Raw genomic sequence first — 25,532 nt, forward strand, 5'->3', positions numbered from 1 at the left:
TGCAAGGGCTATATGATTGTTTGAGCTTGAGTTACTTGCTCTCTGATGTAGTTCTGAATCATGTGTAATGAAGTTCATTGTCCTCTCAGGGCAGCCACCTGGCCATTTTCTCTCTCAGCATTCATGGTAGTAAGTGTTAGGTGGCTGGTTAGCTCTAACAACGTTAGCGGTATGAGGGAAAAAGTCCAGATAGTACTTTATTTGGAGGGGAAAAAAAGTGGTAATGTGGAGATCATGTTCTGGCTGCAGTATGTAATCTCAGCCAGTACAGCAGAGGAAACACACAGCTTCATAGAAGAGCGCCCTCCAGCGCTTTCTCACATAGGGCCCAGGTGAAGAGGAGACACGTTCTTAGGCTCCCAAGTAAAAGTTTAAAATTTTGGTGACAGCAAAGTCAGCTCTCAAGTGAGCTTCTGTATTATTACTCATAATAACTCCTGCTGGGGGGCCTGGGTGGCTCAGTCGGTTGTGTGTCTGACTTAGCTCAGGTCATGATCTCATGGTTTGTGAGTCCGAGCCCTGCATCTGCTGTCAGCGCAGAACCTACTTCAGATCCTCTGTCCCCCTTTCTCTCTGCCCCTCCCCTGCTCATGCACTCTCTCTCTCAAAAATAATAAGTGAAAACATTAAAAAAAATAACTCCTGGCTGCAAAACACATGCACTTTTGCCCCAGCAATTCTGCTCCTAGGACCACAGCCTACAGATAAACTTAGAGCCACCCAAAATTATGTATGCCTGTGGTTACTCATTGCACCATTGGTTAAGATGATAAATATTGGAAACATCACAGGGAAGAGTGTTAATTAACAGAAAAGTAATTCAAGAAGTAAGATATAAACAATTCCACATAACTTTTTTTAAAAAAAGAATAAACAGGGAAGCTACATATGGTTGCGGAAATACGTGTAAAAAATACTGTGAAGGGCTCAGTTGGTTAAGCATTCCACTCTTGATCTTAGCTCAGGTCTTGATCTCCGGGTCATGAGCTCAACCCTGATGTTGGGGTCCACAGTGGGCATGAAGCCTATTTAAAAAAAAGGGGGGTACCTGGGAGGCTAAGTCAATTGAGCGTCTGACTCTTGATTTCAGTTCAGGTCATGATCTCACGGTTCGTGGGATTGAGCCCTGAATTGGACCCTGCACTGACAGTGGGGAGCCTGCTTGGGATTTTCTCTCTCCCTCTCTCTGTCCCTCCCCTCATCTCTCTCTCTCTCTCTCTCAAAATAAATAAATAAACATTTTTTAAAAAGAAATAAATACCATTAGTTAAAAGCAAGCATCAAACTGCATGTACGTGACCGTTAGGAAAAAAGAGGGGAAAGGATCAAACACGCACACATGTATAGGTCTCCTGACTGGCCTCTGCAAAAGGCAGACATGAGAACCTAGCAAACGTGACTGCCTGTAAGGAGGGGAACTGGATGGCTTGGGGTCAGAGACTGAAGGTAAATCTTCACTGTGGACTCTTAATGCTTTTTAAATTCTGCATCATGTGAATTTATTGATAGTTCAAAAACTGAATCTAAAAAACAGCATTTTGTTTATGCAGTAAAGAGCTCCCTGGCCCAGCTGGCTCCCCCATGTGGACTTGACCAATGCCCTGGCTGGGGCCCAACCTCACCTGGGGCTTGATGTTGGCAGCCAGCAGCGCGTCAATGAGCCGCACATAGTAGTTGAGGCCTGCTTCATTGATATATTTTGTGGTTCCATCCGGGAGGATACGAGACCAGGAGATGGAGAAGCGATAGTGGGAGACAGCCAAGTTCTGCAGGGCAACCACATCCTCAGCAATCTTGTGATAACTGTCACAGGCCACATCTCCGGTGTCATCATTTCCAACCTTCAGCGGTGTGTGAGAAAATGTGTCCCAAATACTGAGTCCTTTGCCATCTGCTCTCCACGCACCTTCGATCTCAAGATGACAAGACATGGTCAAATTAAGTCATGCAGTCTAGCCCTCACAAGTTCCTTTCTGTCAGTGGGGGAGCTGCAAGTCAGGACCCATGTCAGTGTCACCTCCTCTGAGAAACTTCTCTGGCCACCCTCTGATTTTTGGACTCCTAGAGCTTTCTGTACACACTTTGTGTCCATCCTGGCAGTGTCACGCTGCATCTCACAGTTACGGGATTGCTGACTGACTTTCCCTGAGACTCTGAGGCCCAGGCATCGTGACTTTCATCTTGGTGTCCCAGCACTTAATGTAGCAGTGTCTGGTATATGGCAGCTGTGCACTAAAAGTCTGAATGAACAATCACATGCCTCCAGCCCCAATCACAGTCAAACGAATACCACTGATGCCAGCTGCGGAGGCAGAATTTCAAATCAGGACCTGGGTCACAGTTTCTGTGCCTCCTTCTGCTCCCTCTGCCCTCCCCCCGCCCCCCACCTTTTAGGGAAAGTGACCATAAGCCACTAAGCAAATGCCTACTTACAGGCTTAGGTAGTATGATAGGTACAAGTTCTGTAATTTACTTCTTTTTAGTGTTTATTTATTTATGAGAGACAGAGCACAAGGGGAGGAGCAGAGAGAAAGAGGGAGACACAGAATCTGAAACAGGCTTCAGGCTCTGAGCTGTTAGCACAGAGCCCGACGCAGGGCTTGAACTCCTGAATCGTGAGATCGTGACCTGAGCCAAAGTCGGACGCTTAACATTCTGAGCCACCCAGATGCCCCTGTAATTTACTTTAAAGCAATATAACACATACACCATGATGTTATGTGACTGGATGGAGCTAAGGTATTGCTGGCATCCTGATCAAGAACACGTACCCCAGTGTGGCCTGCACAGCCCCATGCAAGTGGGCTCAGGGCCAGCAGGAAGGTACCAGTGCAAGAGATCAGTTAATGCAGGGGGATTAAGGAAATAAGTAACCATGTTGAGGCTATTAGGAGCTAGATTTTTCACCACTGGAGAAAAGAGATATAAATATGGGCAATGGGAAAGCTGGCATCGAGCCTGTGGATTGGATTTGGAGGTATCAGTATGAACTCATGTTTTAAAATCTACATAGAGATAGGGGGTGCCTGGGTGGTTCAGATGGTTAAGTGTCCAACTTCAGCTCAGGTCATGATCTTATGGTTCATGAGTTCAAGCCCTGCATTGGGCTCTGTGCTGACAGCTCAGAGCCTGGAGCCTGCTTTGGATTCTGTATCTCTCTCTCTCTCTGTCTCTGCCCCTTCCCCACTCACGCTCTGTCTCTCTCTCAAAAATAAATAAACATTAAAAAAATGTTGTTAATCCACATAGAGATGGGGTAGATATAGAAATAACATACAAGTGCACGTGTTTTTGTGCATATATATGTGAATTTCCTAGCTAGAGGAATTCTAGAATGACGACACCCCAGTAACAGTGAGCATATCCAGCACCTAGATCTTGGTTTCTAAACGCCCCTATCCAGTAAGAGAAAGGGTTCTTTAGACAAAGGGATGATTACAGGGCTGGGACAGAAAAGGTATAAGCTGAGTCTGGAACATCTTGTACAAGAAAGAACTAAGCAAGTGCTCAAATAATGATGGGCCATGTGAAAAGGACACAGGATCTGGCTAAAAGGCACTCCCCATAGCAAAATGTGGAAAATGTGGACATCTAAATAATAATATGATAACTCACTGAATAAAATAGGACTGCATCCAGCCATACTGCTGATGCATATTTATATAGTATGCATAAATATGAGAAAAGTCAAAGTTTGACCTTTCTGTTGAATGCCCCCTGATAAATATAAGAGGAATCATGAAATTAGAAAATCACCATTTGTCACCTATCACAGTAATAACTGATTCAGGCACAGATTATCAACAGCTGCTAAAACTAGCGGGTGAAATTTGATGAGGAAAAGGCTATTTATGTAGTCTCCAAGTAGATCCCCACAAAATAATTATTATTTATAACTATAAAATACTTAATTTTATGGTAGAGAAACCTGGTAAACACTTTCTTATTCAAGTGATAAAATCAGTTTCATATATATACTATATATATGTGTGTGCACATACACACAGAAAATATGGCAAATGGTAAAATTTTAACAGTTGAGAAATATGGGAAAAGGATATACAGGAGTCCTCTACTATTTCTTCAACTTTTCTCTGTGTTCAAAAGGATTTCCAAATAAAAGGCACAATAGGGGCGCCTGGGTGGCTCAGTCGGTTAAGCGTCTGACTTCGGCTCAGGTCATGATCTCACGGTCCGTGAGTTCGAGCCCTGCGACGGGCTCTGTGCTGACAGCTCTGACAGCTCAGAGCCTGGAGCCCATTTCAGATTCTGTGTCTCCCTCTCTCTCTGCCCCTCCCCTGTTCATGCTCTGTCTCTCTCTGTCTCAAAAATAAATAAACATTAAAAAAAATTAAAAAAAAAAAAAAAGAATGCACAATCAGGTAGTATCTAATCAGGAAGGCCACAGTATAAGCCCTTCTAATCAATTCTTGATTCACACTTAACTCTTTGCTAATTAGACCACATAATGTTTCAAATGGTGACAATTGTGCCTGCTGTCTAATGAATAGAAATGGGTGCTTGCTAATGCCAGTTTAATCATTCAAGATGTGGGTTGGCTAAAAGCTTTTCAAGGACACTCCTTTTCCCTTGCATGGACAGTGTTTAAGAATCCTACAAGGTCTGCCACCTGTGCCCTAGAATGAATTCCTAACCCTTCCTGTGTCCAGCTGTAAACCTGTGGATAGTGGTTCTCACCCAGGAAATATTTTGTCCCCGAAGAGACATTTAGCAAATGTCTACAGGCATTTTTAGTTGTTACAACTTGGGGAGGAATCTGCTGACCTCTAGTGGGTAGAGGTCAGGGATGCTGCTTAACATCCTACAGTGCACAGGAAAGCCCCACAACAAAGAATTATCCATGCAAATGTCAATCAGGCCAAATTGGGGAAACCTTGCTACAGAGGACTCTGTTTGCCCGCAGTAACAGTAACAGAACGCTGTCTCTGAAACCCTGGCATGTCCTCAAGTGTTTCTTTCATGTAAAGTGTTGGCCAGAGCACCGAAGAGGACCAAGAATGGAGGTTTCCTCCAGTCTACAGAATAGGATACATGAACAGGTTTTGTGTTTGTACATGTAGTTAATAAATGTCTGGACATAGCTTAATTTAGTCTGAGACTTCATTGTGACCTGGTAGTGCAGCCATCTGGGAGGAGCTCACCCTCACCCCCTTCAAAAACATCTTCAGCAGCTGTGGCTGACTAGAAGGAAACCCAAGGGACAAGCACACCCAGAGTCAGGTCAGCTCACAGCACTGACTCTGCCCAGGGTCCGCAGGGAACACAGAGCCTCCACTCCTTCTTCAAAGAAAATGAATGGAGGCAGAAGATGTAAAGCAGGGACCTCCACTAGCTGCCTGGGCAAGTGACTCTTTGCTTTTTATCTTTTTCTGTGAAAAAAGGAAAACCCTTGTATTTTCTGTATTATTGAGCTTATTTGGGCATGAATAAGGTTACAGTATGATGCTGCCAGGACATCAAAACAAGCCCAGGCCCACGTGACAGCCATTCTGAGCAAACTGCCTGCTTGGAAGAGACTAGGTGAGAAACGAACATATTCCAGCAGACAATCTTCTGGTTTGCGGGTCTCTGCCTAAGTGTTTGTGCCCAGGTCCACCTGCTCCATTTTGCCTGCCTACGTCCCTCTCAGCATAGCCCAAGCAGCCACGAGTCTGCCTGAATTGGGGGATGTGAGGAAGCTGGTCTATCTGTGGAGAGGACCTCCCAGATTCCGTATACGACACCCATACTTTCCTGCTCCAGGTCTGTGGCAATCCCCTGTTCTTGCCTGCCCTCCTAGCACCAAGCCCACAGCCTGGCACATAGTAGGTCTGCAATAGCTGTCGTTGAACTGCCCCGAACTTCTCACCTGATATGCGGCGGAAGCTGCACTCCAGATGAAGCCCTCGGGAAACTGTCCATAGACAAACTCGTCTTCCCTGGGCAGCGGCATGCCGTTGTTGGTGATGACCTCTGTGTAGTACCTGGCGGAGGCTCTTGCTGTGCGAGGCCTGTTCGTGTTATTGAAATCAACATGGTACAGTCCAAACTTGACTGTGTAGCCATTCAGCCACTCAAAGTTGTCCATCAGAGACCATGCAGAATACCCTCGAAGGTCTACACCATCGAGTCGGTAGGCTGGGAACATTCCAAAGTGAGCAGAGAAGAGCTTTACACCTGGAGGGTGAGGTTCTCAAGAACCCTAGACAAGTACTGGCACATCACTTAAAACAGTAGTCCTAAACCATTTACTCGTACCCACAATTAATGTATGCCCAGATGGACAGAGCACCTTCTTTTTTTGCCAGCACTGATGCCCTCATAGCAAGTATTAATGACCAATCTTTGCAAAACCAAATTCTTTTGTTGGGGTAAAGGGACAGGCTTGAAATCAAGAGTCTCAGCCCACTGTATAAGTTACACATAGAAATGTGTTTTAGAAAAGACTTTCTTGCTCTGGGGTGCATGAAACTCACCAGAATATAACATATGCACCATGTTAACAGAAAGTTATCTTTTTGTTCACTGCACTTAAAATAGAACTTGCCACATAGTAGTTGCTCAATAATGAATGGATGGACCCATGAAAATACTTGTGTGGGGACTCTGTATGTGTACATCTGGGTAGATGACCATGGCTTTTTTTTCAGATTTCCAAAGGGATATGTAACCCCCGACAGGAAAAGAATTATGGAGTTAGAGCCTAAGAGAGACTTGTTTATGGTTTGTAATCCACTTTGCCAAACCATGTCAGGCACATGATATATGGATGCTGGAAGATTCTGTAAGGGGGACATGAATTCTCACATACCTTTCAAAGCTTCATTGATGTAGGTTTTGTGGTAAAATATCCTATCAGTATCTTCCACTTTTGGATTTGTCAGCCCCACTCCATTTTCAGTGATGTAAATGGGTATGTCACCATACTCTTCCTTGATCCAGTTGAGCAGTCTTCGTGTCCCCCAGGGTGCAGCTCTGTTTATTGCTGTGGAAGGCCATGAAGGGTCCTCCTCCTTGGTTGTCTCCTGGTCATCTTCATAGGAGGGTGGGTTTAACCTGGGTGTTTTGTGCTGCACAATTCTGGAGGAGTAGGTGTTGAGGCAGAACACGTCAGCTGTGGCCCTGATGTACCTCTTCTCTTCCTCAGTGAAGCTTGGCAGGCGGGAGGTGGCTAAGTGTTGAAGCTCACTCCTGTTCCCCACTTTCCACTTCATGGCATCGGGATAGTCTCCGTTTCGGAAAATGGGGTGGGCAAACCAGCCCAGTGAGAACTGCAGCATTCGGTCAGCTGCCTCCACATCCCTCGGGATCTCAGGGGACTTGGGCTCTGCCCAGTGTGCACTGAGGCTCAAAGAGATGACCCCCTTCTGTTCCCGCCTGTATTTTTCATCGTAAGTGTGATATACTCTGGCATGAGCTTTGATGATTGCATGGCCAATTCTGTAAGGTCCCCAGCCTGGGTCTTTCACCTTTGGAGGAAAATCCCCTGAGCCATAACCCAACCATGCCTGGTATGTGGGCTCATTAAAGGTCATCCAGAACTTGACTCTGTCCCCAAAGGTCTGGAAACAAAAGTCTGCATAGCTGTTAAACAACTCAATCAAGGAAGGATTTTCCCAGCCTCCAATATCCTGGAGGGCCTGGGGCAGGTCCCAGTGGAACAGTGTCACCATGGGAGAGATGTTGCTTGCCACCAAGCCATTGATCAGCCTGTTGTAATAATCAACACCGTGTCTGTTGATAGAACTGTTTCTCCCTGTTGGGAAAATCCGAGACCAGGAGATAGAGAAGCGATAGGCCTTCACCTTCAAAGCTCGAAGCATATTCAGATCGGCATCCAGTTGGTTATAGCTGTCACAGGCAATGTCTCCAGTGGCATTCCCTTTCACATTGCTCCCTGGTGTGTGGGTGAAGTTATCCCAGATGCTGGGGCCTTTGCCATCAGCATTCCAAGCTCCTTCAATCTGATAGGCTGATGAGGACACGCCCCAGAGAAAGTCCTCTCTAAAAGTACCATGGTAGAACAAATCTCTTTCAAACTTGGGTTGGTTGGAGAACTTTTCCCAAACTACTTTAGCTTTGGAGGGCACATCAGACGGAAAAGTGAAGGCTCTGATTTTACGTGGGAAGTTTGCTATACTGGGTGGTGGCAGTCTCTTTACGGCCTTGGGGAGGAAACCGTTCTTTTCAACGATGCTGGTGAAAAAGTAGGCAGATTTCCTGGGAGTCCTTGGCTTGCTGCTGTCATTGAAGTTGACATGATACAGTCCAAACCTCTGGCTGTAACCAAAGGGGCCTTCAAAGCCATCCATGAGGGCACGAGTGATGTAAGATCGAACATCCACTAAGTCCTCCTTGATAGCTATGGAGAAAAACAAAACTTTGGATTATTTTCAAATCTCTATGGGGCACCTGGGTGACTCAGTTGGTTAAGTGTCTGACTCCTGATTTTGGCTCAGGTCACAATCTCACAGTCGGTCAGGAGAGAGCCTCCTGAACCCCACCCTTGGGCTCTGTGCTGACGATGGAGCCTGCTCTGGCTTCTTTCCCTCTCTCCCTCTCCCTCTGCCCCTCCCCTGCTTGCACTCATGCTTTCTCTCCCTCTCTCAAAAATAAAAAATAAAAATAAATAAAATAAAATAAAAATAGTCTCTGTTACTGATGTTGCTATTTAAAGGTTTTCCTTTTCATATGCACGTTTTGGAGGGGATTTAAGTTACCCCAAAAATGTTAACCCTTTTTCCTCAGAATGAATAAAAGAGAATCCACAAGATGCCCACAAATCATCAGGCCACATCTATGGTCATAAATCTCAATCCAGAAGGCCATCCCTGCCTCAAAATGAATACAAGCATGTGTCCCATCTGCTACTATCAGGATTCCTTGTTTTTTTATAGAATGCATAAATCATTTAATATTTAAAATATACTTTTGTTTTTCCTTATGTCTAGCAATACTGACATAAAATGATCACACATCCCCTCTTAAAAAAGAGAAATAACGCCTACAGTAAGGTATTTCCTGGTACAGTGAGCTGAATGGTGGTCCCCAAAAAGATATGTCCAAATCTTAACTTGGTACAAGTTTATGTAATCTTATTTGGAAAAGAGGTCTTTGTAGATGTAATTAAGTTAAGGATCTTAAGATGAGATCATCCGGCATTAACTGGGTGAGTCCAAAATCCAATGACAAGCACCCTTAAAAGAGAAAGATAGAAGGTCTCCACGAAGATGGAGGCAGAGATTGGGGCAATGCAGCCAACAGACAAGAAATGCCTGGAGCCACCAGATGCTGAAAGAGGCAAGGAAAGAGTCTCCTCTGGAGACTTCGGAGGGAGAGTGGCCCTACCAGCATCTCCATTGTGGACTTCTGGCCTGCAGAACTGTGAGAGAATAAAAAAAAGCATCTAGTGAGTCAACCAAAAAACAGTGTCAAAGTAAAGCAATGGCTTTGGGCTCAAACTGGGAACCAGCAAAGTATTAAGCCCTATTTTTATCAGATTACACAGCCTCTCAACAAACATTGGCTATATAAGAGGCTGGCAATTCATTTATTTTATATAATTCATTTATTCATTCAATGAATAATTTAGTAAACACCTACTTTGTCCCAGGCTGTAAAAGGCTCTAGAAACAAAAATGAATAGAAGCTTCATAGGTTAGTGGGTGTTGATGAGCCAGTGATAGAAAGGCCTATAGTTTCACTCACTGGCTGTTTGGGCACACCATGTAATCTCTCAGAGCATCAGTTTTCACAATGGTCCCAGGAGGATGATCTCTGCCCCTATTTTCTGCACAAGGCTGTTTCAAAGATCTCTTGAGATATGTCCTAGAGGGATTCCAAGATTGTGAAGATTACAGAATTGTACCCTTGATGCTGAGAACACAAGCAAAGTAAAAGAGAGGGTGTCTGGCCTCATGAACACTGAGGCCTCCACTCCTTAAGGTGTCTCCATTCCTAACTGCAGTGCCCAGGGTAGGTATTGCTAGTCAACTCTTTCTCTCTGAATCTACACAAGGCCTTGAAATCTTCTCAGTATAGCCCTCTAGGCAGGTGACTAGCCATATATCACTTGATTAGTGCTGATATAGGAGATGAAAATTATTTGCCATTCCTTTTTACTTGGAATAAAAAGACATATGGGGAAAAGATAGTCTTCAACAAATGGTGTTGGGAAAATTGAAGAGCTACATGCAAAAGAATGAAAGTGGACCAATTTTCTACACCATACACAAAAATAAACTCAAAATGGATTCAAGACCTAAATGTGAGATCTGAAACCGTAAAAATCCTACAAGAGAGCACGGGCAGTAACTTCTCTGACATCAGCCATATCAACATCTTTCTAGATATGTGTCCTGAGGCAAGGGAAACAAAAGCAAAAATAAACTATTGGGACTATATAAAAATAAAAAGCTTTTTCACAATGAAGGAAACAATCAACAAAACTAAAAGACAAACTCTGGAATGGGAGAAGATATTTGAAAATAACATATCCAATAAAGGATTAATATCCAAAACATATAAAGAACTGATACAACTCAACACCTAAAAAACAAATAAACCAAGTAAAAAATGGGCCAAAGACACGAGCAGACATTTCTCCAAAGATGACATCCAGATGGCCAAAGGACACATGAAAAGATGTTCAACATCACTAATCATCAGGGAAATGCAAATCAAAACTACAATGAAATATCACCTCATGCTTGTCAGAATAGCTAAAATCAAAACCATAAGAAATAATAAGTGCTGGTGAGGATGTGGAGAAAAAGGAGCCCTCATGCACCATTGGTAGGAATGCAACTTAGTGTAGTCACTGTGGAAAACAGTATGGAGGTTCCTCAAAAAAAAAAAAAAATTAAAAATAGAATTATGATGTGATCCAGTAATTCCACTACTGGGTATTTACAAAGAATACAAAAATACTAATTTGAAAAGATATAGGCACTCTGTTTACTGCAGCATTAATTACAATAACCAAATTATGGAAGCAGCCCAAGTGTTCATCAATAGATGAATGGATAAAGAAGATGTGGTATTTATATATAATAGAACATTACTCAGCCATAAAAAAGAATGAAATCTTGTCATTTGCAACAATATGGATGCATCTAGATGATAAAATGCTAAGTGAAGTCAGAGAAAGACAAATACCATATGATTTCATTCATGTGTGGAACAAACAAAACAAATGAACAAAGAATAAAAGAGATAAACCAAGAAGCCGACTCTTAACCATAGACAACAAACTGATGGTTACCAGAGAGGGGGGGGGGGTTAAATGGGTGAAGGAAATTATGAGTACACTTATCATAATGAGCACTAAGCAATGTATAGAATTGTCAGATCACTATATTGTACACCTGAAACAAATATAACACTGTGTGTTAACTATACTAGAATTAAAATAAAAAAAATTTAGGTGTGCTTGGGTGGCTCAATTGGTTATGATCTCACAGCTTTTTGTGTCACATCATGATCTCATGATTCATGAGTTCAAGCCCCACATCGGGCTCTGTGCTGACAGCTCAGAGCCTAAAGCCTGCTTCGGATTCTGTGTCTCCCTCTCTCTCTGCCTCTCCCCTGCTCGTGCTCTCTCTCTCTCAAAAATAAACATTAAAAAGTATTAAACTCTCTTTCTCTCTCAAAAATAAATAAATATTAAAAAAATCTTTTAAAAAATTTAAAAAGACGTATGAAACTATGTTAGGTAAGACTGGTGCAGTCGATATGAATTAATGGGATCAAAGTGAATGATGTGGAATGTAGATTTTATAGCTGACTTAAGGAGATGGAGATGAATGTGGCCAGAACAACGAGGGAAGATTTAATGGGTTGGAGTCCCCTCCTATAATGCCATTGGCATCCTTTATTACAATTTTCTGTCTGTGACCCTCTGTAAACTCTGAGGGTCCTATGGGAAAAGATGATATTTGCTCAATATTTTACCCTTACTGTCTTGTGCAATGTGCAGTACATAACAGGCACTGAATAAATATTTGTTAAATGAATGTGTTAAAAGATGATGAGTCTTTGATCAATGGATAGGACTCAAATGGGCAGAGTGTAGGAGGCGGCATTATAGGGAATAAGAACATAGGAACAAACACTTGAGGCTTCTGGGGGAAACAGCTAGGAGGCTGATATGAAGGACTCATGCTATTACTACTAACACTACTTTTTGGCTTCATTTTCTTAGGAGACTGTCTTTGTCTCATTAAACAGAAATCTGAAGACTTGGAGAAGTACCACCCACCTTCCAATCACCAGCATATCCACCATTCTTACCTTTGAGCACCTCATTGATATATTTATTGAAGTAGTCTACTCTCAAGGAATCCTCAAGGAGATCTTCAGTCTCCCCTATGGGCATGCCATTCCCAGCCAGGTAGATCGGAACTTTTCCTCTTGTGTATTCCAAAGATACAAACTGCAATAGCCTCCTTATACCCCAGGGCACCACATAAATCCAAGGGGATGAGGTCTGAGGCCATGCAGGGTCCACATGTTGGGAAAAGCCTCCAATGGTGTCATAGCTAGGGATGCAGGAATCTTGTTGGGCCGTGCTGATAAGGCGAGAAGTGTAATGAGACAGACCCAGAAAATCAGCAGAGCCTTTCAGGAGTTGCTTCTCTGCCTCAGTGAACTCAGGGAGCTGGGCCACAAGACTGGGGCACTGTTGGTTCTTCTGTTGGATTTGGGCCTTCAGGGCAGCAGGGTAGTCTCCATCCACAAAGATGGGGTGTGCAAACCAGCCCAGCATGAAGTGCAAGAAGCGTTCAGAGGCACTCAGGTCCTCAGACCTCTCTGGGGACAGAGGTTCTGCCCAGTCTGAGTTCAACACAATGCCCACACGTCCCTGCTGCTGTGGACGATAGTGGCTATTATAGTGGTGCCAAACTCTGGCATGAGCCTTGAGGACCAAGTGAGCCACCTTGTGAGGAAAAAAAAGAAAGAAATACAGTGCTTAATAACAACTAATAGCAAAGCCAACAACAACCACAAGCCAATAACAAGTCTACAACAATAAGTTAATACGAATGTCAATAATGTTACCAATGTTAATAAAATAGCCACAATGAAAATGTCCACATCAATAACAGCATCAATGTCAACAACATCAGGAAGTCATCAGCAGTCAATGCCAATATCAACAAGTCAACAATATCAAAAAGTAGTTAAGATTGATGCTAACAATGTCAGTAAATCAACATGGACAATGTTGACATCAACATCATCAACACAAATGCCAGCAATATCAACAGCCAATAACATCAACAAGTCAACATCACCATCAACAAGTCAATAGCAGTAGCATCAATAACCATATTTCACAGTAAAAAATTGTTAATGAATTCTCTCATAAGCTCCTCCCAACAGTCTTGTGTGACAGTATAATTATTATTACCACTATACAGATGAGGGGAACAAGATCTAGAGAGGTGTAGAATGCAAGAAGCCTGACTCTAGGCCTGTATTGTCCCCCATGATGCTATTCTGACTTTGTTCTTAGTAAGTGCTTATTGAATAATTCATCAACAACGAATTTGGAACGGTCATTTTATTTGACACAGAAGGGATGGGACAATTCTTTCTAACCTACCTGCTCTTTCCACTTAATGAAATCTAGGAGGAAAACCCATGACCAGGAATCTCTTTGTAGACTTAACTCAAGGTCTTACAAAAGTTAACAGCTTTCCTTGGCAGAGTGCCATGGGAAAACGGGCAAAAGCAGGGTGTCTGGAGTATAACAAAACTAGACTTAAATTTTGACTTTGTCACTAACTTGCTTCTCATTCAGTTTCCTTGTATGCAAGAAGTGGTAATTATGCATTCATTTAAGAGGACTAAATAAGATCATGTATATAGAGCACCAAGCAGACACTTGGGGTGTAGGAGGGAGATTGCTATTGCTTATCATCCTTTCCTTTTTCATTTTTGTCATCTGAAGATAATGACACTTACTCTTGAAGACTTTCAGATCAAAATATGCCTTAGGAAGTCAAACTCCTCATTGCTTCTCATGTTGCAAATGTTAATCCTTAACAGGGTCCTAAACTCCAATGGCAAACTGTGCTTCTTTCCAAAAGGCAGGAATGTGTGCCTTCTAACTGAGTCAGCATCAGGCAGGGGGCTCAGCAGAATATGAAACAACTAGCAAAACCAGTCATTGTGGCCATGTAAGAACATGGAAAGGTGTTAATGACATGTCAGATAAGAAATGGGCACTAGGGTGATTATGACAGCCAGTGTGGGTTCAATCATCATAACAAATGTACCATGCTGGTGGGGGATGTCAAAATGTGCACGCGTGGGAGCAGAGGGTATATGGAAAATCTACGTAACTTCTGTTCAATTTTGCTGTGGACTTAAAACCACTGTAAAAAATAAAGTCTACTTGGGGCACCTGGGTGGCTCCATCAGTTAAACATCTGATGTCTTGATTTTGGCTCAGGTCATGATCTTATGGTTTGTGGGTTTGAGCCCTGCATCAGCATTGTCAGCATGGAGTCTGCTTGGGATTCTCTCTCTCTGCCCTTCCCCCACCTCTCTCTCTCTCTGCCTCTCAAAATAAATAAACATTAAAAAAATAAAGTCTACTTGAAAAAATGTACTAAGGGGTGCTTGGGTGGCTCAGTCGGTTAAACGTCCGACTTCGGCTCAGGTCATGATCTCACGGTTTGTGAGTTCGAGCACCACGTCGGGCTCTGTGCTGACAGCTCAGAGCCTGGAGCCTCCTTCGGATTCTGTGTCTCCCTCTCTCTCTGACCCTCCCCTGTTCATGCTCTGTCTCTGTCTCAAAAATAAATAAATATTAAAAAAATTTTTAAAAAGGCACTGAATTTAGTGCACTCTGTGAGTACACTGTGAATGCAAGGACTGGAAGGACATATGGGCAAAATTATGAGTGAACTGTTTTCTTTGTCATCTTCCCTTAATGGTATTATACTGTTTTAACTAATGAATCAAAGCAAGAATTGAAGGAGAAAGGTGGTGTGGACTTTCCAGGAGCCACAGTTGTAGGGGTAAGAAGCCAGGAGAAGAGGTTGGGATGAGTTTTACAACAAGGAGACAAACAGAAAGGTTCAAACCTTCCATTTTGAGGAGTGTTCTCTCTTGGCGTGTATGCTCTTGTTGAACAAGAGCAGAGTGGAAGCTTTGACTTCACTCTAATTTTTGGCATTTCATCAAGTCATTGATTTTAGCTCATTCTGAGTGTGGACATTTTGGATTGTTCTCTAATTTTCTTATGTGTATTTACTTGTATCATCTCCAAAAAGTATTAAATCTTGAGGATATGGGTCATGCATCCTCCTTAACACCTAGCATAGGGCAAGGCAAAAGACTCCTATTTCAGAACAGAACCCAAGATGTGGCAGGGGAAAGCCAGGCTAACATGTGCATCCTGAATATGGATGTCAGGGAAAGCTGGTGAGTTTTCTGGGAGATCTGAGCAAAAAAAGAAATGCTGGAAAGGGCCCATATTAAGCTACTTAAAATTTTGTCTCCAGTATATACATCCCCTTCTTATGGAAATGATACCCTGCCTACCCTCTGGAAAGCCAAACCCTTTTTCCTTTTCCACCTCCCCACCTCTCAGCCAATGTGTGGAGGGGTAGAGCTGAGACCCGGACCCAGACCAGTCACTGCACAACATTTTCCCAGCCTAAACTTAGTGATTGGTTCAGGGATGGGCATGCAACCCATGCAGCAAGCATAAGGCACAGGGACACGTTTGCTGGGAATGCCAGAAGAGAGGTAAGCTTTCTTTCCTGCTGGTCTTGACATAGGAGAGCATGGCGGCTACCATCCGGTTACCAAGCAGCCCAAGTAGAAAACCAACAAGGAGGGGCAAGAAGAGAAATTGAGTACTAGTGGCATTGTTTGGGATCTGATCAAGCTCCACTCTGACCAGCTAAAACCCAGACTTTTCAGGGATGCCTGGGTGGCTCAGTTGGTTGAGCCTCTGACTCTTGATTTCAGCTCAGGTCATTATGTCACTGTTAGTTGGATCGAGCCCCCCCCCCCCCCCCCACCGCCAGCTCTGTGCTGACAGCTTGGGGCCTGCTTGGGATTTTCTCTCTCTCTGCCCCTCCCCAACTCATGCTCTCTCTCACTCTCCCAAAATATATAAACATTAAAAAAATCATATTGGGGCGCCTGGGTGGCGCAGTCGGTTAAGCGTCCGACTTCAGCCAGGTCACGATCTCGCGGTCCGTGAGTTCGAGCCCCACGTCAGGCTCTGGGCTGATGGCTCGGAGCCTGGAGCCTGTTTCCGATTCTGAGTCTCCCTCTCTCTCTGACCCTCCCCCGTTCATGCTCTGTCTCTCTCTGTCCCAAAAATAAATAAACGTTGAAAAAAAAATAAAAAAAAAATCATATTAAAGCCCAGACTTTTCAGTTTCCCGAGCTGATGGACTCCCACTTGGCTTAAGTCTGTCTGGGTTGGTTTTTCTGTCCCATGCAACTAAGAGTCCTGCATGACAAGGAAAATCTGCTGTAGACTCAAGCAGACTCGGGCTCAGATTCTGGCTTCAAACTGCTGACCCTGTAGCGATGCCATCAGGAAACAGTTTCTCCTCTCTGATCCCCAGTTCCCTCATCCACCAGCACTGTTCCAAGGATGTAATAACTTGTCAAAGTGCCAGCAGTATTTGGACAAAATAAGGTGATTAACTATTTATGGTGCCTTCCCTCCCTCTGGCTTCCTTTAAAGCACAAAAAGTAAACGCATTCTGACTGGAAGAGACAATGACTTTCTCCCAGCCAAATTCTCCTCCAGTGAGGCGGCACTGCAAGGACGAGAAGTACCTTGAAAGAGGCCACACCCGGGTCGGAGATGCCCGGTGCGTGTCGGCCCGTGCCGTAGCCCGCGTAGCTCATCACCCACGGCTCATGGAAGGTCACCCACAGCTTCACGCGGTCCCCGAAGGTGGCGAAGCAAAAAGCCGCGTAGTCCAGGAAGGCGTCCACCACACTGTCGTCCTGCCACCCGCCGCGCTCCTGCAGGGCCTGGGGCAGGTCCCAGTGGAAGAGCGTGGCCATGGGCTGGATGCGCGCGTCCAGCAGGCTGTCGATGAGCCTGCTGTAGTAGGCGACGCCCTGGCGGCTGGGTCCGGGCCCGAGCCCCGTGGGGAAGATGCGGGACCAGGAGATGGAGAACTTGTAGACGTGAGCTTGGAGGCCGCGAAGCAGGGCCACATCGGTGTCCACCTTGTGGTAGCTGTCACTGGCCACCTCCGGTGTTGCTGCGCCCTCGGAGGCGTGCCGGCGACCCAGGTGGTCCCAGACGCTCGGCCCTCTTCCGCCCTCGGCCCAGCCTCCTTCCACGTTAAAGGCTCCCGTGGAGACGCCCCAGAGGAAGCCTTCGGGGAAATCCTCCCGCAGGAAAGCGTCCCTTTCGGCCGTGGATTGGTTGGCAAATGTTCCCCAGACTCTCCGGTAGGCGGAGCCCCGCGGCGAGGAGGAACCTGCTGCGGTCCCTAGGGCAGGCTGCGCGGCGGTCTGGAGGGGCGCGCTGTCTGTCCGAGAGCAGGGCCCGCTGCGGGATCCGAAAGACGGAAAGGACACGGTGAGTAATGACCCTGCGGGTTACCTGCGCCCCCAGACTGATGGATGGCGGCAATGTGTGTAATTAGTAAAGGTTCGAGAAGCACTGAGTCAAAAGCCACACAAGTGCCTGGTAGATGGGAAAATTACTATTATTGCCTCTTCTTAGGTGAGTTATTATTGCTTCTGCAGGACTCCAAACACTGTGCCAAGCCTACCGTTCTGTGTATTAGCTTGTCCTCAAATACTGTCTTTAGTTCTGATGCCATGCTTTTTCTTCTTACTGTTTATAAAACATAGCTAATCATAATGATGGCTTTAACTCATTATGCCTTGATTCTGTGCTGGCCACTGTGATATGAATGTAGGTCTCTCCATTAATTTTCACGAATTTATTAGATAAGGACTACAATTATTTAACCGTATCCTATAGAGAAGGAGATTGAGAGTCAAAGAAATGAGTATATTCTGGGCATCAGGGGACCAGCACCTGTTTGTCAGCTGGTATGGAAGAAAGTATTTCAATAACTGAATTACTGGTGTAGCTCTACTGATGTGCATCAGCTAAATATTAACACCAGCTACAACCTCCTTTCTCCTTCATACTGCCTGGATTATGGACACAATGGCAGGAGCTCATGCAGTCATACTGGACAATAAGGTGGAAGCCTTGTTAAGGATGACAAAAATTAAGGCAGAAGCCTGGATTCCTGATGATTGTACCTACTGTAGATCATCCATCTCCAGCCTTTGTAATGTAAATGAACCCACATCTTTTTTTTTAATGAGAACTTCTCCTTAATCACATAGTTTACAAACTGTAGAATACAGTCTGTGCTTTTAACCACATATCACTGTATTTGTAGATGTGTAGACATTTATAGATTTTTAAATATTTCATATATATAAATTCAGATAAATATATATATTTGAAATAAAACATACTGTAAAAATGCTATCCTTACATGAATGCACTCTATTTTCTATTTTATTCTAGTCCATTTCTCTCCTGTCTTTCCTTCCTTCCTTTTTTGTTTTTAATTTTCTTTTAACATTTATTTATTTTTGAGAGGCAGAGAGAGACAGAGCATAAGCAGGGGAGGGGTAGAGAGAGAGGGAGACACAGAATAAGAAGCAGGCTCCAAGCTGGCAGCACAGAGCTTGCTGCGGGTCTTGAACTCACAAACTGCAAGTTCATGACCTGAGCTGAAGTCGGACGCTTAACCGACTGAGCCACCCAGGCGCCCCTCTTCCTTTCTTTTTTTAATAAAACATTTTCTTCTCATGTTTCAAAACAAACCCTAAATTGGTTTACCAATCTCCAAGTCCTGGCCTACAGGCTGGAAGGCACTGTAAGAGAGCATGTGGCAGTTACACCAGCAGAGGGCAATGTTGAGGAAGGGTTGGTGTAGGTGGATGTGTTTGGTCTGGAGGGGGAATCGCAGGGGGATGGTGGAAGGGGGTGCAGTACAAGGGCATCTCCTGTCCAATGGCCATCATGTGGAGGGAGGATGTCATTTGTGCGTGGTTAGCCCAGAGCACAAAATTGGTAAAAGTGACAGGGACATTGCAGAGGGACCTCTGTCCAATGGAGAGAAATCTGGGTCTTCCAAACTTAAGTACCTCCTATTTTACGAAGCGTCAACGAACTCACATTTGCTAAAACAGCAGTGGGGGTGGAGGGTGATCTATAGTTATGGATTATCCATAATATATACAGGTCTCTGGAGCACAACCAGGGACACAGGTGACACCCACTCAATGAACAGACTCAGCTACTCTGACCTAAAACTCCTGATCCTGATTGTCCTCCTGGCTTGGAAGAAATGAAGTCTTGAGGAAAGAAACAAACAGTCCCTGGATAAAATACAATTTGCTCTAAAGGACTGCTTAATTATTCATTTGCTTTTTTATTTGCTTATGTATGTATGTATAATCTCTTCACCCAGCATGGATCTAGAACTCACAACCTTGAGATCAAGAGTTACATGTTCTTCTGACTGAGCCAGCCAGCCAGCCACCCCTCAATTTGCTCTAAAAGCTTTAATGCTGGAAGTTCAGGTTTACCTAACTTGGGAGGAGATTTAACATACTCAGTATGAGTATACTGAGTATCTCTCAAGAGATTTAGCATAGCCTCAGTTTCTATGCCCAGGCCCTGCAGGTAGCCCTCCTTCAGCTATTCCTCCCCTGCCCCCAGCCACCTCAGAGCATCCCAGATAATGCTCTTTCTCCCCCTTCTGGGGAGCAATGCTTTGTCTTCTGCCACAATCTGGTATTAGAGTCATTTGTGGGCCACTCTGCTTCCCTTCCAAGGTCTAAGATTCTCAAAGAGAAAAGGATGTTACTCCTGTTGGAACCCCCCTCAATCTGCCCTGGCCCCCAGCAGACTCTCCACCAACATCCCCCTGAATGAGGATCCCCAGCTGTTAGTTTAATGTCAGCCAGTGTTGGACCTTTGCCTCAGGCCAAGTTTAGAGGGAGAACCTTGGAGCTGATATCATGTGGCATCTTGTGGTTTTATAATTACTGAGCTTTCTGGGTAACCCTTTCATTATGGCCTCTTGAGTTCTATTTTCTGAAAAGACATAGCCCAGTAATCCTCAGCTGACTCCGAGTGTGGTCAGGGAGCACTTTTGACCTATCTGCTCTTTCTACCATTCATACTCCCAGCACAAAGCCTGACAGTAGCAGCCACTCGGGGTCTGTTGGTTTAACCGGCGGAGCTTGAAGTGAGTTGAGAGGACTGAACAACAGATTGAGATACGCAAGTGCTAGGAGAGGAAAAGCACAAGAAGATGGTAGCAACTGAGTTAGTGACCCTGGACAGAGCTTTTCTAGCAGTCTGAGGTAGGGTAAGGAGAGCTCTAGCTCAAAGTCTGGGAAGCCAAATGATTCTTTCCAGTCTTTGTCTTTCGTCAATGCATGGTCCATGAAGCTCACATGTGTAACATACCCATGGAAGGCTGACGTTTCTGGGGAACAACCATCTCCTGGTTTCCACACCATCCTTTTAGGTTTTTGTCTTTTAGGTTTGTCATGTGGAGAGAGGATGTCATTTGTACGTGGTTGGCCCACGTCTTTTTTGTCTTTTAGGTTTTTATTTTATTTTTTAAATTTTATTTAAAATTTTTTTAAAATTTACATCCAAATTAGTTAGCATATAGTGCAACAATGATTTCAGGAGTCCACACCATCCTTTTCATGCTCAGTTGGGAAGCACGTCGGATTTTGAGTGTTGTGAGAGGGTCATTATGGGGGTAACCTACAACCTGCTCTAATATTTTTTTAAAGTATGCCATTTACAAATTTTGGTATTTTAGCCATAATTTCGGTAAGAAATTATTTGCAACCCCACATAAATTAAAACCCCTCTTCTTAGGGTATGCCTGGCTGTCTCAGTTGGTAGAGCCTGTGACTGTTTATCTTGAAGGGTCATGAATTCAAGCCCCACATTGGGTATAGAGATTACTTAAGGAAATAAAAAAGTAAAAAAAAAAAAAACCCACAAAAACCAAAAACAACCTCTTCTTAGAACACCACTGAGTTAGGTTTCTGCCCCAGTGCAACAGTTCAATCTCCTACCTATGCTATCTCCTCGAGGGGAAGATGTTTTACATATCACATGAGGAAACAGGTATACAGAACTAACCTCACTTACTCAGAACATGTAACTTCAGTGGGGTGGTCAGATATATCTTTAACCCAGGCTGCTGTTCCACAAACTCAGGTTGTCTCCAACAAGATCTTAAATTAGAAGACAGGGGTTCAGATACCAGCTCTACTCATTGTGTACACTTGGACAAACTGCAAAGGTCACCAGTGCAGAATGACAAGAGAGGATGCAGGACCATGTGGGCCCCAGGTAAGATGCAATGGGAGACAGGCTCCCTCTGCCATCCCCTCTGAGCCTTTATCTCTCGCCTACAGAACAGCCATGGTAAAATCACTGGCGAGAGGCAGATGGCAACAGTCCCATGAGATCACACATATGAAAGAATATTCTGCAAATATCAGCTATTGATACTTCAGCAGGAAATCTAACATTACCTTTTCTTGGAACTTGAACAGCTCAGGAAAGTATTGAGATCAAACCCAATGGTGATCACTTGGCTTTTATTTATGGCTGTAAAAGAAGAAGTTTAATTAATTCTCCCTGAAGTCCAACCAACAATATGCATGATTGCCATCAATCGTTTTCCTTATATATACAACACACCCAAACTCCAAGCAATTGTTCTAAGCTCCCTGGAAAATGCCATGGACTAAAGAACTAAGGAGGTCAGAAGTGATTTCCACCTACTTAGAACAGTGGTTCTCAAACTTCTGTGTGCATCAGAATCACCTGCAGAGCTTGTAAAGCACAAATTGCTGGGCCCACCTCACAGTTTCTGATCCAGTGCATCTGACATAGGGCTCAAGGATTTGAATGTCTAACAAGGTCCCAGGTGAGGCTGATGATGCTGGTCTGGAGACCACACATGGAGAACAATTGATTTAGAAGAACTCAAACATCAGAAAAGGATGGACTTTTTTAAATTGTAGTAAACTATGTATCAACATAAAATTGACCATTTTAGCCATTTAGAAAGGGATGGAACTTAAGAATAGAGATCGGTATGCCATCAAAAAATGAGTTAGGGTGAGGGTTATTAAGTGGTATCTATGGATGAGTGTCAGGAGATCTGTGAAGTCAGCTCAGTACTGGTTACAGGTAGTAAAAAGGGCACTACTGACTTATACCATACTCTGCCTTATAGGGTGACTGGGATGGATGTCAGGACACCCAGGAATGTGGCCCTCAGATCCTTCCTGCAGAGTCTCTAGTAGATCCTCAGCCCCTGATGCCTTAACAGAATCCACCTTTCCCTTGACCCGAATGGACCAGGAGTGATCTCCTGATCCATGGACCCCCAGTCAGATTCACTCTCAAGAATTTGACATAAGAAGCACAGAGAAGATGGTCCATGAGCTGTGGGTCTTAGACATGAAGGTTTTGGTGAGGTGCCCACTGGGACCATGTGCAAGCTGAAGTGAAATGGGGACGTGAATAAGAGGAAGCAGAGTGAGGCAAAGGTGAGATATCGGAGGAATGGGTAATGGAAGGGGACACACAAGCACAGAGCAGTTCCCCTGCTTACACCTGATACCTGAGGCCTGATGGCCTTTATTTACACAAGACCGAGGCATCCTTGTCCTCTTTATACAGAACCCCTCGTCTTTCTTGGGTCAGTGGGAGCTAAGGGACAGAGGGTACCAAGGCGTCTGGGGTGGGCTCTCAGACCAGCCCTCCTCTGGTCCTTCCTCTTATTGGAACCCCAGACTTTGAGGACTGCTACTGCCAAGCCAGTGCACCAAATGTGACTCAAAACCTCGCCAGCAATGGTCCACTCACCCTCGAGAAGGCCGAAGAGCAGTCTGGCTGACTTCTTCCTGGTGGAGGGGCAGTCCTGGAATCTTAGACTGAAGATGAAAATTTTTACTTTTGGCTCAACATTCTGAAAAAGATAAAGGCCAACAAGTGAATTGGAGTTGCCTAGCATAAGTCTTTTGATAACAAGGATAGATTTTCAAGATGAGAAGTTACGAACCTCACTCCGGTTTGGGAAAGGACCTCCAGACATCTCAATTAGGAAAGGAAGCAGACTCTAGACTCAGAGGGAGAATGAGCTACACTTTTCAGTAACAGCGGCCACACCCTCCCCATCAACCGACACCAAAGAGATAGGCTTAGCATGCTTACAAGGCTTACAGTGCCCAACCAGGCACTGTGTTGGGACCAGGGACAAGGCCATCCACTCATGTTAGGGGCCTTTCTCACTATAAGAGGCTTAATCGGGCGCCACCATCACAGTATTTATGCATGTCTGGGGTTTGCTTCAAAACAACCTGACTTGAGAAGGGAAAGATGGGGCATCGATGAAACAAGATCAGCCGTGAGTCGACAGCTTTTGAAGTTGGGGATGGCTTCGTTATACTTTTCTTGTAGACATATTTCACATTTTCCATAAGAATAATGATGATAAAGCGGCCCTCATTCAAATGGAACAGGTGTGACTTTTCTCCCATTTCTTTTTTTTTTTTTTTAATTTTTTTTCAACGTTTATTTATTTTTGGGACAGAGAGAGACAGAGCATGAACGGGCGAGGGGCAGAGAGAGAGGGAGACACAGAATCGGAAACAGGCTCCAGGCTCTGAGCCATCAGCCCAGAGCCCGACGCGGGGCTCGAACTCACGGACCGCGAGATCGTGACCTGGCTGAAGTCGGATGCCCAACCGACTGCGCCACCCAGGCGCCCCACTTTTCTCCCATTTCTAAGCCATTTCACTGTCAAAGGAAACATGTTGTGTGACTTCACTTTCAATTACCTTTTCTGGGGACGAGGTTGGGTTTGGTCATTTTCCCCACATCAAGTTTTTCCGCTTCGGAGGAGTTAAAAGCCACTGAGAGATACCGATAGCAACTACTTCCAAAGAAGGCAGGCTCATTCTTTATTTTCTCAGAGTCACCTGCAACAATGCCCCTTCTTTACAGATAAAGTGCCTTCAGCCTTGAGAAGCTAAGTTGCCCAAGACCACAGTTAAAGGAGGTGCAGCTCATACAGTCCTCATTCTTTCCCTTGCTGGGTGGATGCAGGGGAACCCAACAGCTAAGGGGACCGAGGATTTTCTCTCTCCTGAAAGATCAACACACAGTGGGGGCCAGGAGGGCTGAAGGAGCCTTCAGCTGAGTGGGGAATTTCCTGGGTGAGCAGAGCCTTTACCTGCTCAGAGGACAGGGGCACTGCTCATGCACCTCCTGCAGAATTTAGATGTGCTGGGCATGAGGATGTCTTCTAGCCCGAAAACACCTGTGTGCTGGTGAGAAGAGCAGCAGCTCAGGGTCCCTGAGGCTCAGAGAAGGATGTGCAGGTGCTCTGGGGAGAGTGGAAGGAAACGGGAATGGGACAGCGCGGGACCTGCTCCTCCAGGCCTTCAAGCCTCCAGGAGCAGGGTGAGAGGACCCCAGATGAGGAGGAAGGGTACGCTCCGAAGGAAGCAGTGGGCAGAATGATCCGGGTTCTTGGGGACACAAGTCAGCCCCTCGCCTGGGGAGAGAGCTGTTCTTCCTCTCCTGGATGTGCTGTGTGGGAAATGGTATACGCCTGTAAACCAACGAGCCCAGAGAGGGACAGTCTCCTCTCCAGCTCAGTTCTCTCCTCATAGCTGGTGATGAAAGTGGTCATCCTGAATCTTTAGAGCTACATCTGAAGTGTCAAATGCAGCATCTGGAACCTAATCCCTACCTAAGGAAATAATAGGAATAAAGAACTCCTAATAAAAGGCTGCCAAGTTTGTCCAGGAGGGTTTTACTATTCGGCTGGCCAGCTCTCAACTGAGAGTTCACAGCTTTATCCAGACACGGGGGGAGCAGGCCTTCTTGAAAACGTTTTGATGTCAAAAGAGAAACACTGTAAACCACATCCTCAAGCAGAAATTAAGCCAGTGCTCTGTTGATGGCCTCTCTGAGGCATGCTCCATCTGCCTAACCCAGACAGTTTTAAAACGTCAGACAATGAACCCATTAGCTGAGGAACAAGCCCTGGTTGAAGTCCTTAAAGAAGACAAAAGACAGGTTTAGGTGTGACAGGCATCAGCAGGCCTTGAAGACACTACTTCAGCGCTGCTTACGGCCCAGAAATCTGGCCCACCAAGCCCACCAGTGCAGTCTCTGGGTCAAGCCAGTTTGGGTTCAGGTAAGAAGATATTTGCAAAAACAACTAAAATTATACATGATTTTCAAAAATGCCACCCTCATTATAATGTCCCCAACACCTTGGAATTATTTTTGTCTTGCAGAGGGAGTGTGGTGTCATGAGAAAGCCCTGCTTCCAATTCCAGCTCTGCTCACTACCTCATGTCTGACCTTGGTTAAGTTTCTTAAGTGTTGGGGTCTGCTGTAAGGGATAACATGAGGATAAAGTGCCCCACGCGGTGCG

At 44.8% G+C, this 25,532-nt stretch overlaps 1 protein-coding gene across 1 annotated transcript in view; it reads right to left on the bottom strand.

The window, feature by feature from the left end:
- The window catches only part of LCT (lactase), a 50,681-nt gene that overhangs the window by 11,254 nt on the left and 13,895 nt on the right, over positions 1–25,532 (bottom strand). The window contains exons 4-10 of the mRNA XM_040474952.1: positions 22,949–23,051; positions 21,604–21,679; positions 16,816–17,545; positions 12,292–12,937; positions 6,812–8,362; positions 5,870–6,138; positions 1,623–1,913 (exon numbers count right to left, since the gene is read on the bottom strand). Coding sequence (XP_040330886.1) covers positions 1,623–1,913; positions 5,870–6,138; positions 6,812–8,362; positions 12,292–12,937; positions 16,816–17,545; positions 21,604–21,679; positions 22,949–23,051 — 3,666 coding nt within the window. The remainder of the gene's footprint in view (positions 1–1,622; positions 1,914–5,869; positions 6,139–6,811; positions 8,363–12,291; positions 12,938–16,815; positions 17,546–21,603; positions 21,680–22,948; positions 23,052–25,532) is intronic.

This window comes from Herpailurus yagouaroundi, unplaced genomic scaffold, assembly GCF_014898765.1.
Source record: "Herpailurus yagouaroundi ecotype Mexico unplaced genomic scaffold, PumYag 140, whole genome shotgun sequence".
NCBI classification, from domain to species: domain Eukaryota; kingdom Metazoa; phylum Chordata; class Mammalia; order Carnivora; family Felidae; genus Herpailurus; species Herpailurus yagouaroundi.